Source organism: Molothrus aeneus, chromosome 27, assembly GCF_037042795.1.
Source record: "Molothrus aeneus isolate 106 chromosome 27, BPBGC_Maene_1.0, whole genome shotgun sequence".
Lineage (NCBI taxonomy): Eukaryota > Metazoa > Chordata > Aves > Passeriformes > Icteridae > Molothrus > Molothrus aeneus.
This window is the reverse complement of record NC_089672.1, coordinates 3,342,877-3,355,510: the sequence shown is the minus strand read 5'-3', so window position 1 is coordinate 3,355,510 and position 12,634 is coordinate 3,342,877. Positions and strand designations below refer to the sequence as shown.

The window sequence follows — 12,634 nt, the reverse complement described above, 5'->3', positions numbered from 1 at the left end:
GGAGGTGGGATTGCTGCCTTCCAGTCTGGCCCTGTTCTGCTGACTGGTAGGGCACAGGGTGTCACATTCTGAAAATGCTTTTGTAGCAGAAACATGGAATTGTGCCAGTGCAGCTACAGCGGGAACTGGACTCACAGGGACCAACTGCAGCTTTTCCAGCCAGGACCCTCCCTTTCTCACTGGACTGTGGCTTCCCAGACCTCCTCTCCACCAGGCTGGTGCTGGAGATAGTTGCACCTTGCAGCTGGAGCTGTGCCCCATAACCACAGGCTCACACTCAGCTTCTTCCTGGCTGCTGCTGGAGCTGGCAGAGGCTTTTCACCTTGTGGCTTTCCTGGCAAGGGACACAGCTCTTCAAAGGACAAAGCTGCATCCCACAGCCTGAGCTGGGGCTGTGCCCAATGTTCTGGCTCCCGGGGCAGGCACGAGGAGCGGGAGGCGCGGCGGGGAGGGACGGTGGCGAAGAAGCAGAGCCGGAGTCGTGCGTAGCTCTGTCATCTGCTGACGTTTATTGCACAGGATGGGCTGGATGGGAAAGTGGACGCTTGGAGTGGGGCCCTGTCCCTCCGGCTGCTCAGCCGCAGGGTGCCGGGGCTGGCGCGGGCCCCGCGCTCGCGGTACATTCAATGTGGAAGGCTCCAGAGTGCGAGGCAGCGAGGCACACGTGCACACACACACCTGCACGCACACCCACACACACACACAACACACGCACAGGCACCTGGAACGCTCAGCAGGTGCCTGCCCCAGCCCCAGGGCCCGGGCTCCAGCGCCTGCCTCCGTCCTAGCGCTGCCTATGGGGACACGGGGCTGTGCTCACCCCCAGCCCCGGAGTGGGGGACAGTGTGTTCGTGGGTGCTCAAAAGCCTCAGGGCGACCATCCCTCAGACCCTTCCCAACTTACCTCCAGTCCTGGACCATCACCCCTCGCCTTGGGTCTGTGAGAGGGGCGCAGGGACATGCGCGGCGCCAGGGCTGCGCCGACAGCCCCAGGGAGGTGTCCTGCGGGTCACACACAGGGATGTGTTCAGGTCATAGATATCATACACAGAGTTGGTCATGGCGAGAATGCAGCTGTGGCTTCTATGGGCAGCCGGGGAGGCCAGGGGGCAGCGGGGCTTCGCCGCGGGGAGCGGGCGACAGGGTCAGACTTTGGTCGGAGACGACACACCCGGGGGGCTCAGCCCAGTGACCCCGCGGTGGGGAGAGGGCCCGGCAGCCCCAGGCCCACCCTCGGCAGCTGCCCCGCTCTGCAGCGGGTGGCAGGAGGGACCGGGGGAGCGGGGCTGGCGCCGTGGCGGGGGGCGGCAGCCGGCGGTGCGGCCGTGGCCCTCACCCGGCGGCGCAGGGCGAGAGGAGCTGGGGGGGCTCCCCGCCGCCGCCCCTCCGGCACGGAGGTCACAAGTTGGAAGAAAGCCTGGACTTGGCCGGGTCCGTGTCGGGCGTGCTGGACGCCGAATCCTTGCGGGCCGCCGCCGAGTCCTGCGGCAGGGCGGGCGGCGCTGTCAGCCCCGAGCCCGTGGGCGCCGGGTGGGCCGGGGCCCCCCGTGAGGGCGCCTGGGCCCGCAGCCCGGCCGGAGGGCCCGGGCCCGGCGAGGCGGCGGCCGGGCCCCCTCCGATGGAGGTGCTGGACTCGCGGGCGGACGCCGGGGGGCTCTGGGTGCTGCCGGCCGCCAGCCCGTGGGGCAGCGAGGGCTGCGAGGCCGAGAGGGGCCGCGAATCCTGGCTGAGGCTGCTGGTGTGCAGCGCCTGTGTGCTCTTGTGGGCGGCCAGGCGCTGCGGCGAGCCGGGCGCCGGCTGCTGGCTGAGGGACAGCTGCGAGCCCAGCGGCCCGGGGGTACCTCCGTAGGCGAACGTCCGGCTGGCCAGCGGGCTTTGGGACGGAGGGCTGGCCGCGGCCGCGGCGAAGGCGCTGGTGGAGGCGGGCAGGGCCGTGGGCTGCGCCGGGTCCTGCGAGGGCGAGGGGTTGGCGTGGGGCACGGGGGGCTGCGGCTGCGGCGGGGGGCTCTGCTGCAGCAGCACGGGGGACACGGCGAAGGGGCTGGGCACGGCCTGGGCGTACTGCAAGCGGCGCATCATGCGGGGCGAGCCCAGCGCCATGGAGCCCACCAGCGGGCTGGCCATCTGCGGGCAGAAGCTCATGGCCACGGCTTGCTGGAGGGTGGCGATGGCAGAGGTGACCTGGGGCTGGACGGGGCTGTACATGGCCGTGTGCTGCTGCAGCTCCGCCTGCTGCACCATCTCCCGGTCGTACTTGACGATCTCCTGGATGATCTCGTTCTCCTGGTTGTTGAAGACACCTGAGTTGAGGTCGTGCTGAACTTTGTGGAGCAGGATCGAGTTCTTCTTCCCTACAGGGAGAGGAAGCACCTTGAGACCCTGTGTTGGGGCTGTGCTGGGTTCCCATGGGAATCACAGCTTTCCCCTTTGCCAAGACATCCCCTCTCCCCCCCAGGTCCCCCTGTGTCCTACCAATGCGGTCGAGACGGTCGATGGCCACAGTCTCAAAGGCCCGTCTCATCATGGGGTACTCCTCCAGCACCTCGTTGAAGTTGTCCACGGAGAGCGAGTAGAGGCGGCAGTAGGTGTCTGCACGGACACTGGCCGTGCGCCGGCCACGGGTCAGCAAGCAGATCTCTGGGGGAAAAACACCAGGGCCAAGGTCAGAACTCCACCATTAAGAACAAAACAGGGCAGGGTATGAGAACCACCACACACTGGGTGCCCTAGGACAGCAGAGGTGTCCTAGTGACTCTCACAGACCCTGGCTTAGTCCTGCCAGTGCTCACCCCCAAAGTAGGAGCCATCAGAGAGTTTCATCTCCTTGTTGCCCTTGGTGAGGATGCTGACCACCCCGTGCTGGATGAAGTACATCTTCTTGCCGATGGTGCCCTCTCGGATGATGTAGTCACCCGGCTGGAACACCTCAAACTTCAGCTTGGTGAGCATGGCCGTGACAAAGTTGGGGTCGGCGTTGGCAAACAGCGGCATCGAGGCCACCAGCTTGCGGCAGTTGAAGTTCACGATTTCCTGTGGGGAAGTGGGTGAGCCCAGGAAGCTGGGACGTGCTTCCCCACCCCAGTCTCATGGACACCCTGGCATGCAGATTGTGCATGGACATGCTTCCATACAGAGCTCCAAAGCTGCAGCGAGAGGTGTTTGACCCCAGACATGGCAAGAGCTGGTGGGACCCACAGCAAGGAGCAGGGGATGCCTTCCCTTGGCAGGTGGGGGTAATCCCCATCCTCCTCCCAGCCCTCCAGCCCTCACCTCACGCAGGGGCTCGTTGAGCTCCCCCAGGATGCTGTCCTCATCAAACATCTTGCCCTGGTAGCGATGCTCGTAGTAGTCGTGGATCTTCTGGCGGAAGTCAGCGGGCAGCTTGTGGAAGGACATGTACTGCTCCACCTGCTTGTACTGTGGGGAGAGCTGCTGTCAGCTGGGACATCCCCACTCCACGGGGCTGGTCCCACTCCTGCTCCTGACTGGGAACCTGTCACAGCCATCTTCTATGAAAAATCCTTTCCTTAGGATTTTTCCTCCTGAGAAGCTGAGAGGCCTCAGGAACAAAATGTAAACATTGATTATCTGCTGCTGTGGAATGCAACAGGTGCATCTGGGATTGGTCTCATGTGGTTGTTTCTAATTAATGGCCAATCACAGCCCAGCTGGCTCAGACAGAGTCCGAGCCACAAGCCTTTGTTATCATTCTTTCTTTTTCTATTCTTAGCCAGCCTTCTGATGAAATCCTTTCTTCTATTCTTTTAGTATAGTTTTAATAATATCATAAAATAATAAATCAAGCCTTCTGAACCATGGAGTCAGATCCTCATCTCTTCCCTCATCCTAAGACCCCTGTGAACACGGTCACAGGAACCCTCACCCCACATGGCTCCAGGAGGAGACAAAGCTGTGGCCCCATCCAGCACAGCCCTACCTTCTCCTGGTACTGGCGCCGGGAGGAGTCCAGGGACTGGATGAGGGCGGTGGCGTGGCCGATGAACATGGCGTAGCAGGTGGCCCCCACGATCATGCTCAGCATGGTCAGCCAGATGTCTGTCATGCTCTCAGGTGCCTGCTTCCCATAGCCGATGCACAGCATGTGGCTCATGGACTTGAAGAGGGCGAAGGAGTACAGCTCACTCCAGGAGTCGTTCTGCAGTAACAGGGACAATGTCAGCCATGCATGTGTGTGTGTGTGTGGGGAGCACTGCTTGAGGGCCCTGGCTCCATCAGCAGTCCCAGTTCTCTCCCAGCAATAGGAATTTGTTGAAAAGCAAAGTTTTCAAACTTTCCAGACTCCCCTGGCGAAGTAGGCAGGGAAGGAAAAGGGTGAGACAGGCAGGGGAGGAAGAGGAGGAAGCCAGGCGGAACAAAGCAGAGATGGAAATTTGATGAAACAGGATGAGACAGACAGGGGAAAAGGGCCATTTGCAGGAGGCTGCAGGGCTGAGAGGCAGCAATTAGAAACAGGAGCCATTATTTATTAATAGCAGCTTTGTGGCTAATGAGCAGGAGAAGGCAGCAGGGGATGGGGCCAAGAGCCCCATGTCAGCATATTCCTCCCACCCTGATAATCCCCTGCTCCAGGTCCTGTGAGACCTCACCAGGGTGACACCAGCATCTGGGGCCGGGTGCTCTGTGCTCCTCTGCCCTGGCCCACGGGGGATGGCATCTCCTGGGGCTGGAGGATGGAGGATGGATGACGTGGGGATGGGTGGAAGCCCTGGGGAGCAGGCAGGAGCACGGCGTGGGGCAGATGGAACTCACCACCATCCCGTTGATGGACACCCAGCAGTTCTGGGGGAAATCCTGCAGCATGGGCACCAGGAACTGGAGGCAGCCATCCCAGTGGCAGAGCAGCAGCATCATCCCAATGAGGTTGATGATCCTCATCACGGCGCTGGCCAGGTCATACGTCATGTGGAAGATCTGGGGGTGGGTGGCATGGCAGGAGGTGAGCCTGGGGACTGTCCCCCAGTGCCCAGCCCTGCTCAGGGCACCGACCTGCATGGCCCCAGCTGGAAGAGGCTCCTGTGGCTGGCCTGGCTCTGGACTCGAGGTGGCTGAGCTCCACCTGCCTATTTATAGCCAGCGGGTGCCGCCGCGCTGCCGCCCGGACAGCGCTAATGGCAGCGAGCCTTGACAGGGATCAGGGAGACACAAATACTCTGGGCACTGAGCAGGGAGCAGGGCAGCTCCCAGGGCATGGCCAGAGCCATGCAGCAAGGCTGAGCATGTCCCCTCAAAGCAGGGTGGACCCTCAAAGCTGGAGACCCCACGGGGCTGGGGGTCCTGCTGTCCTCCCTGAGCTCCTGGTAGGGGCAGGAGGTGCTGAGCTGGGCAGGGGGATTGAGTCTTACTGCTGGCAGAGCAGGGGATGGTGGGTGTTATATCACAGCTCAGGGATGCCCCAAACCCTCCAGGGTGGGTCACAGCCACCCACCAGCCCCACAGGTCCTCTGCACCCTGCCAGCTCGTCAGGGAACCCAGCTCCCACTCTCTCCAGCCATGCAGCTGCTGCCAGAGGCTCCCCGAGCAGGTCCTCACCTCCTCCCACTGGTGGATGTAGCGGATGAGGCGGGAGAGGCGGAGCAGCCGCAGCAGGCTCAGGATCTTGGTGAACCGGACGATGCGGAGGGCACGGGCTGTCTTATAGACCTCAGAGTCTATGCCCTTCTCCACAATGAGGAAAACGTAGTCCACAGGGATGGAGGAGACAAAATCCACCACAAACCAGGTCTTGAGGTACTTCTTCTTGATCTTCTCGGGGTCCAGGATGATTTCTGTGTTGTCCTCAATGACAATCCCTGTCCGGAAGTTCAGCACCAGGTCCATCAGGAAGAAGGTGTCAGAGACCACGTTGAACACGATCCAGGGGGCCGTGGTCTCCTCCTTGAAGAAGGTGATGCCCACGGGAATGATGATCAGGTTGCCCACCATGAAGAGCAGCATCGTGAAGTCCCAGTAAAATCTGGGGAGCGAGAAGATGTTGGGGGATGACACCAGTGCCCCAGAGTCCCCTCCATGCCAAGGGGACCATGCCCTGCCCTCAGGGACCTGTGCCACTGGGCTACTGTCACTCTAATGCCACCTCAGGCACAGGAACCCCCTCCTCTCCCCAGAGACCTCATCCTGCTGCTCCAAACTGCCCCCAGGGTGATCCTGCAGCCAGCAGAGCCCCTGACTGAGGCAGAGGATGGGACTGAAGGCTTCTGCTGATTTGGCCCGTGGCAGCAGGTCCTGAGGGAGGGGACAATGATGGCACCAAGCACCAGAGGGGGACACGCTCCAGCTGAGCTGCCCGGGGGCATCCCGTGGGCTGGGGGACCCCCAAACGACCGGGCGGAGTCAGAATCCGAGAGCCCTGGGAGCAGCCCCCTCTTCCTGCACTCCCAAAGTGGGGACCCAAGGACAGGGGACAGCCCTGGGGACAGCCCCGGGGACAGCCAGGGCCAGGCTGGGTCACGGTTTGGGGGGTGCCGGGCGGGTGGGATCCGCCCGCAGCGCGGGGGCGGCGGAAGGAGCGGCCGCGGCTCCGGTGCAGCGGAGCACGTACGGCTGCAGCGGCGGCAGCGCCCGCAGCCCCGGCCAGACGCGCGGGCGGTGCGGGGATGAGCGGCCGCCCCCGCCCCTGGCCCTGCCCGGGCTGCGCTGCCCCTCTTCCCCCTCTGCCTCACCCCATCCTTCGCCCCTTCCTCCTCGTCCCCCTCTCCCGGGCCACCCGTGACCTTTGTGAGCATCTGCAAGGTCAGAGCGGCTCTGTCACGGCAGGATGAGGCGAGGCCACCCCTGCCCTGCCCTGCCTGGCCTGGCCTGGCCGGGGGGCAGGATTGGGGGGAGCCTCCTCGGTGCCACGATCACGGACACGCGGGACCCTCGCCCACGCATCCTGCTCAGCCCAGCCCGGGAGCTGCGGGAGGACGGGCAGGGGGTGCCACGGCCACGCTGTGCCCGGGGGGATGAGGGCATGAGGAGGAGCCCCCCACGCACACGGGAGGCAGCGATGGGGCAGGTCCCCACCGCCAGCCCCCCCCCCACTGCGCAGACTAGCGCAGGGCCAGAAGGAGCTGAGCATCCCAGCTCCTGACCTTTCTCCAATGACACCTTCCTCATGTGAGACATTGCCGTGGCAACCGTGAGTGATGTCACTGCTGCAAAACGATGACTTCACACCAGGGCGGTCCCCAGGGTACCCTCGGCAGAGGAGCTGTGCCCCCCCTGCACCCTTACACTGAGCTCTGGCTGCCAGCTGGACCCCCACGACCTCCCAGGGATGCTGTGGGGCTGGATCTGTCCCTAAACCCCCAGCAGTTCCTGCTCAGACTGACCCTGCTGTGCTGCGTGGGTCCCACAGGGGCATTAGCCATGCAAAGCTGCGAAGAACAGAGATTAAATAACCACGCCAGCTGGGCAAAACTCCCCTCTGGCTCCAATCCCTCTGCAATCTGGCTGAGCCAGGGCAGAATTCGGCCTGCAGAGAAAGATAAACTGCTCCTGATCCCCCCCTGCACAGAGCTGACCCTGTGCGATCGCCCCGGGGTGCAGCCTGCCATGCCAGCGCCTGCTTCCTTGGAAGGTTCATGTGCATAGAAAAAAGATCCAATCCAGGCTACTAAAAATATCTGCAAACAAATTAATCAGGATCCTCGACACCCCTCCCTCGCTTCTGACCCAATTGTACGACAGTGATGATGACAGGAGATGCCCAAAGCCCCTGCAAGAGGCGGCTGCCACCTCCCTGCTCCATCACCTGCCCAAGGCCTGGCTCAGTGGTGCTGCCCTGAGGTCCTGGGCAAGATAAGAGTCAGGTCCAAGCCCTAGAGGGGGGCATCAGTGCCAGGGTGGTCCCTGCTTAACTCCATTGGCAGCACTCGGAGCTCCAGGGAGTGCCAGGGATGACCCAACCCCTCCTGTCGGTGCTGATCCCATGGGACACACACCCGCCAGGACAGAGCTCCTTTAGAGCCCCCTCTGCCCCTGAGGTCTGAGCCCTTTGGCTCTGGTGGGGCCCAGATGTCAGCCAGGGCAGGAGCAGCACGGGATCAGTGAAGGGTCTGTGTGGGATCGGTGCAGGATTGAGGCAGGATTGGCACTTTGCAAACTCACGCTAAACACTCACATTCTAAAAACGAGATTGCTGTGAGAAGTGGCCTGTGCAGCCAGTGGCAGAAGTTTGCCCGAGCTGATGAGCAGTGGTGGCCAACACACAGATCCCAGTACAACCAGTTGTGATGAAGGACTGGTGCCCTCTCCCCTGGAAAAGGTTTTTACCCTGGGAGAAGGGGGTGTAAAGGCTTTGCAAGCTGCTCAAGGACCCAAACCTCCACCATCCCCCAGGTCGGTCACAGCCTGTCCTCCCCTTGAGGTGGCTTTCAGCAGCTGACGCTGCAGAGGGAGGGGCCCAGCTCCCAACAGCCTCACCACAGGGAATGGGAACACCAGAGCTGCCACACACACCAGCAGCAAGAGCAGCTGGTGAACCCCATCCCTCTGCTCAGGGCCCCTGTGGGGGCACCATCCAGGCAGAGGGAAGCATTCAAACCTGGATGAGGAAGGCTCCAGCCAAGCAACACCAGGGATGTGCTCTGAATGCATCTTTGCCCCTGATTCACAGGCAGGAATGGTTCTTGCAACAGAAAATCATCATCAGGGAGAGCGTCCTGCTCAGCTCCAACCCCAGCCCCAGCCCAGCCCTGTGGGGTAACCCCTGAGCAGCCCCTTGGTGGTCACAGGGTGATGGGCACTGCCACCACCTCCAAACCTCCACCAGCTCCCAAAGCAATGCCCCAGGGCGGGTGCAGAAACCCCAAAAGAAGCAGTGAAGGAGTTGGCGTGGCTTGGCTGCTCCTCCAGAAGTGGCAAAGTGGGTGACAAACATTGCCCAGCACCCAAAAGGAGGTGGCCCTGCTCCAGCACACACTTACAAGGTCTCTTTGATCAGATTTGCAGCTCAGGATCTCACCAGCCGCCCTGATTGCTTCCTCATCATTCAATATTTATGTAAATAGCAACTTTGGTTCCTGGAGCAAATCTGCCCTGAATTGTGTGTGAACGATGGCAGCACCATGGCCGTGAGGAGCCAGGATTGCTAAACAACACTGATTATGAAATGATGTCACAGATGGGGAATGATTTTCCCTTAAGATGGGAAATGCAGGGCAAACACAGCCAGGTCATGCTCCATTATCATCAGTGGATAAATGCTTTTTTGATTACTTTAAGGCAGGGCAGCATGGGAGGGATGCACTGATGTCCCCGAGGGGCACAGGCAGAGCTGGTTCCTCAGCCCAGCCTGGCGTGGGCCGATCCTGTTCCTGTGCACGGTTGTGGAGCTGGAGGATGCCATGGCTCTGCCTGCAGCTCCTCCCCACTGGGCAGGGAACTCTCCTACGCCACTTCCAGCATCAAAACACAGGCAGCCACTCTGCCCCAATGGCTTTCAAGTCTTCCTCGTTCCAGGAGGATGAAGCCCGTGCAGGGCAGGACAGCCAGGGTGACTCGCCAAGGTCACTCCAGCACCCACCTGCCTGCTGCAAGCACCAGTGCAGGGAGTGATGCTGCTGCACTCTGGGGAATCCTCTGAGGCCTCGAGCCCACTGCAGGCCCACCAGAGGGAGATCCCCGCTCTTGGCAGTTCTGTGGGCTCTGCCACAGCTCTGCCAGCTCAGAGAAGCAGGGCAGGCTCTGCCCCAGTGCAGGAATGGGGCTCACCCCACTCCCAGCCTCCCCCAACATCCCACAGCTGCTGAGGATGAGGAGGAGCACGGGGAGTGAGGAAGGGGAAGCCCCCAGGATCTGCCTGGCACTGCCACCTCTGCTCTGTCATGGCAGGGACAGTGGAGCTCCCTCTGCCACAGGGCTGGCAGTGGCCGGGCAGTGTGACCAATTCTCACCCCAAACCTGCAGCAGAACCCAGTGCCCAGCCTGGGTGAGATGGGGAGGGGGCTCCACTGGGTTCCCATGGCAGATTCCCAGGGTGGAAGGGCTCAAACCCACCCCTGTGCAGGAAGCCAGCCCTGAGAGGTGCCCAAAGGCCTCCAACTGCTCCTCTGGAAGATGCCAGAGCAGCCCAGGAGCAGCACACGAGGGTTGAAGCAGGAGGTGAAGTGAAGGTGCTGCTCCCTGCCCTGAGCCCGTGGCCACCTCACCTGCCTCAGGGAAGCCCAGCCCAGGGGGACCCATCAGTGTCACAGAACCTGAGCTGTGCCTGGGGGATCCCCCTCTCAGGCACCCAGCAAAGCCTCCCTGAGCCACCCCAGACCTCTCACCAGCACAGCAGCACAACGATGCGGGGCTGAGCCCCCCCAGCCCCTGGCCAAAGGCTCCTCCAGCCCCTTGGAGGTGTCTGGAGCAGGGCGCTCGCAGTGCTGGCTCAGCAGCGATGCCAGCGGGGGCTCGGAGTGCCCATCCCCGCAGGATGCCGTGCTGCCTGCCCCAGACAGCGCTGCCATCCCTCCCGCTGCCTTTCACACGGCTCGGGAAGCATTTGCCACTGTGGAGCTCGCCAGGGAAGGAGATGGAGCTGCAGAGCCTTTCTCCCCGGTTTGGCATTCCTCGCCTGGCAGACACAGGCTGGATTCGGGGGCTCGAGTCCTGCCGGGAGCCCGGAGGATCCCTCTCAAAGCGGCTGAACCCCAGGGACAGCATCAGGCGTCCTTTGGCGGGGGGGGGGAGCCTTCACAACGCTCTGCAAAGCACAGCCCCCTGCCTAGGGAGGGGGACACCGAACCCCAGCGAGCTCCGGGGACACAACCAAGGCCCGCTGGGGCTCGGGAGGGCCGAGCCGGGCCGAAGCTGCCCGGGAAGGACAAGGGGACGAGGGGATGCCCTTGCTCAGACACCGCCAGGGCTCCCGGCATCCCTGCCGCGCTGGGGAGGGGGATGCCCGCCTCGTCCCCTCCCGCAGCCGGCGGCGGCTCAAGGTGCCCTCGGCCCGGCCGCACCGGCAGCCCCGCTCCCGGCCCGGCCCCGCGGGATGCGGGATGCGGCCGAACCCCGCGGGTCCCCCCGCACCTGAAATCGCTGTAGGGGTGGATGATCCAGGCCCCCGCCGACTTGACGCGCTCCTGCTCCCTCTCCACCGCCTTCTGCGAGCCGAACATCCGCAGCGAGAACTTGTTGACGCCGGGCTGGAGCATCGCCCCGAACTGCCGCTGCATGAAGCTGGCCTGGCTCCCGCGCACCTCCTCGGCCGCATCCTCGCTCGCCCCCTCCTCGGCCGCCTTGGCCCCGCCGGGGGATGCTCCGCCGCCGCCGCAGGAGAACGAGACCTTGGGCTCGCGGGGCGGCTCCGGGCCGGGGCTCCGCGGCGCTTCCCCGCGCCGGCACTCGCCGTTCGGGGACCCCTTCCCGCCGCGGCCCCGCGCCCGCCCCGCCGCCGCCGCCGCTGCCGCCGCTGCCGCTGCCCCGCCGCGTTTGGCCCCATCGGCCGCCGCCTCCTCCTCGGCCGCCGCCGCCTCCCCGCCCGCCGCGCCGCGGCCCGCCCGCATCCTGCCGCCGCTGCCGCCGCCACCGAGGCCACCGGCGGCCGAGTGGCGCCCGCCGCCGCGGCGGGGGCGGGCCGGGGCGGGCCGGGGGCGGGCGGCGGGGCTGGGCTGGGCTGCGCTGGGCTGCGCTGGGGGCCGGGCGGCTCCGCAGCTCCCCCCGCCGGCGCAGCCCTCGCCGGTGGGATCGGTCACCGGGAGCGATCACCGGGATGGGATATTCACCTCCCGCCCCGGTGGGATCGGTTACCGGCACCGGTCACCGGGATGGGACATCCAGCTCCCGCCCCGACGGCGCCGGTCTCCGGCAGCGCAGTCCCCGGTGTGCTCGGTGCGGGAACGGCCGCTCTCCCCGCGGGGCTCCGCTGCCCCAGCCCATCCGAGGGAGCGGCGTTTAGAGTTTTAGGCGTTGGTGCTCGTAGTTCTCGGGCGGATGCTTTAGTTGGGGTAAGTGTGACCGAGTTCACAGGGGTCTGAGGATGAGGGGAGAGACGAGGATTTGACTTCATGTTTCAGAAGGCTTGATTTACTATTATTTTATGATATATATTATATTAAAACTATACTAAAAGAATAGAAGAAAGGATTTCATCAGAAGGCTGGCTAAGAATAGAAAAAGAAGAAATGATAACAAAGGTTTGTGGCTCGGGCTCTCTGTCCGAACCAGCTGGGCTGTGATTGGCCATTAATTAGAAACAACCACATGAGACCAATCCCAGATCCACCTGTTGCATTCCACAGCAGCAGATAATCATTGCTTATATTTTGTTCCTGAGGCCTCTCAGCTTCTCAGGAGGAAAAAATCTTAAAGAAAAGATTTTCATGAAAAGATGTCTGTGACACAGCCTCCAACCCTCCCAAGGACCCATCGCTCCAGCACTGAGACCCCTCTGGTATAGCTGGGGATGGAGAGCCTGGACCGGCACCTCAGGACATCACCATCACCCCAAGCTGGACACCGGAGCCCTGTCACAGACATCTTTTCATTAAAAATCCTTTCCTTAGGATTTTTTCCCTCCTGAGAAGCTGAGAGGCCTCAGGAACAAAATGTAAACAATTATTATCTGCTGCTGTGGAATGCAACAGGTGCATCTGGGATTGGTCTCATGTGGTTGTTTCTAATTAATGCCCAATCACAGCCCAGCTGG

At 62.8% G+C, this 12,634-nt stretch overlaps 1 protein-coding gene across 1 annotated transcript; it reads right to left on the bottom strand.

The window, feature by feature from the left end:
• Positions 1 to 1,291: 1,291 nt before the first annotated feature.
• Positions 1,292 to 11,492, bottom strand: HCN2 (hyperpolarization activated cyclic nucleotide gated potassium and sodium channel 2). The gene is made up of 8 exons (XM_066566157.1): positions 11,017 to 11,492; positions 5,551 to 5,974; positions 4,771 to 4,932; positions 3,938 to 4,156; positions 3,271 to 3,417; positions 2,790 to 3,030; positions 2,473 to 2,637; positions 1,292 to 2,351 (listed from the first exon to the last, which is right to left on the bottom strand). The coding sequence occupies exons 1-8, from the start codon at positions 11,490 to 11,492 to the stop codon at positions 1,399 to 1,401; spliced, it is 2,787 nt and encodes a 928-aa protein (XP_066422254.1). The 3' UTR covers positions 1,292 to 1,398.
• Between the last annotated feature and the right edge of the window lie 1,142 nt (positions 11,493 to 12,634).

Bases quoted from the DNA above. Each gene is read 5' to 3' on its own strand.
- HCN2 (XM_066566157.1), bottom strand. From the start codon at position 11,492: ATGCGGGCGGGCCGCGGCGCGGCGGGCGGGGAGGCGGCGGCGGCCGAG. The intron at 4,933-5,550 runs GTGAGGACCTGC...ACCCACCCCCAG, and splicing joins ACATCCACCAGTGGGAGGAG to ATCTTCCACATGACGTATGA. The intron at 2,638-2,789 runs GTGAGCACTGGC...TTTTTCCCCCAG, and splicing joins TGATGGCTCCTACTTTGGGG to AGATCTGCTTGCTGACCCGT.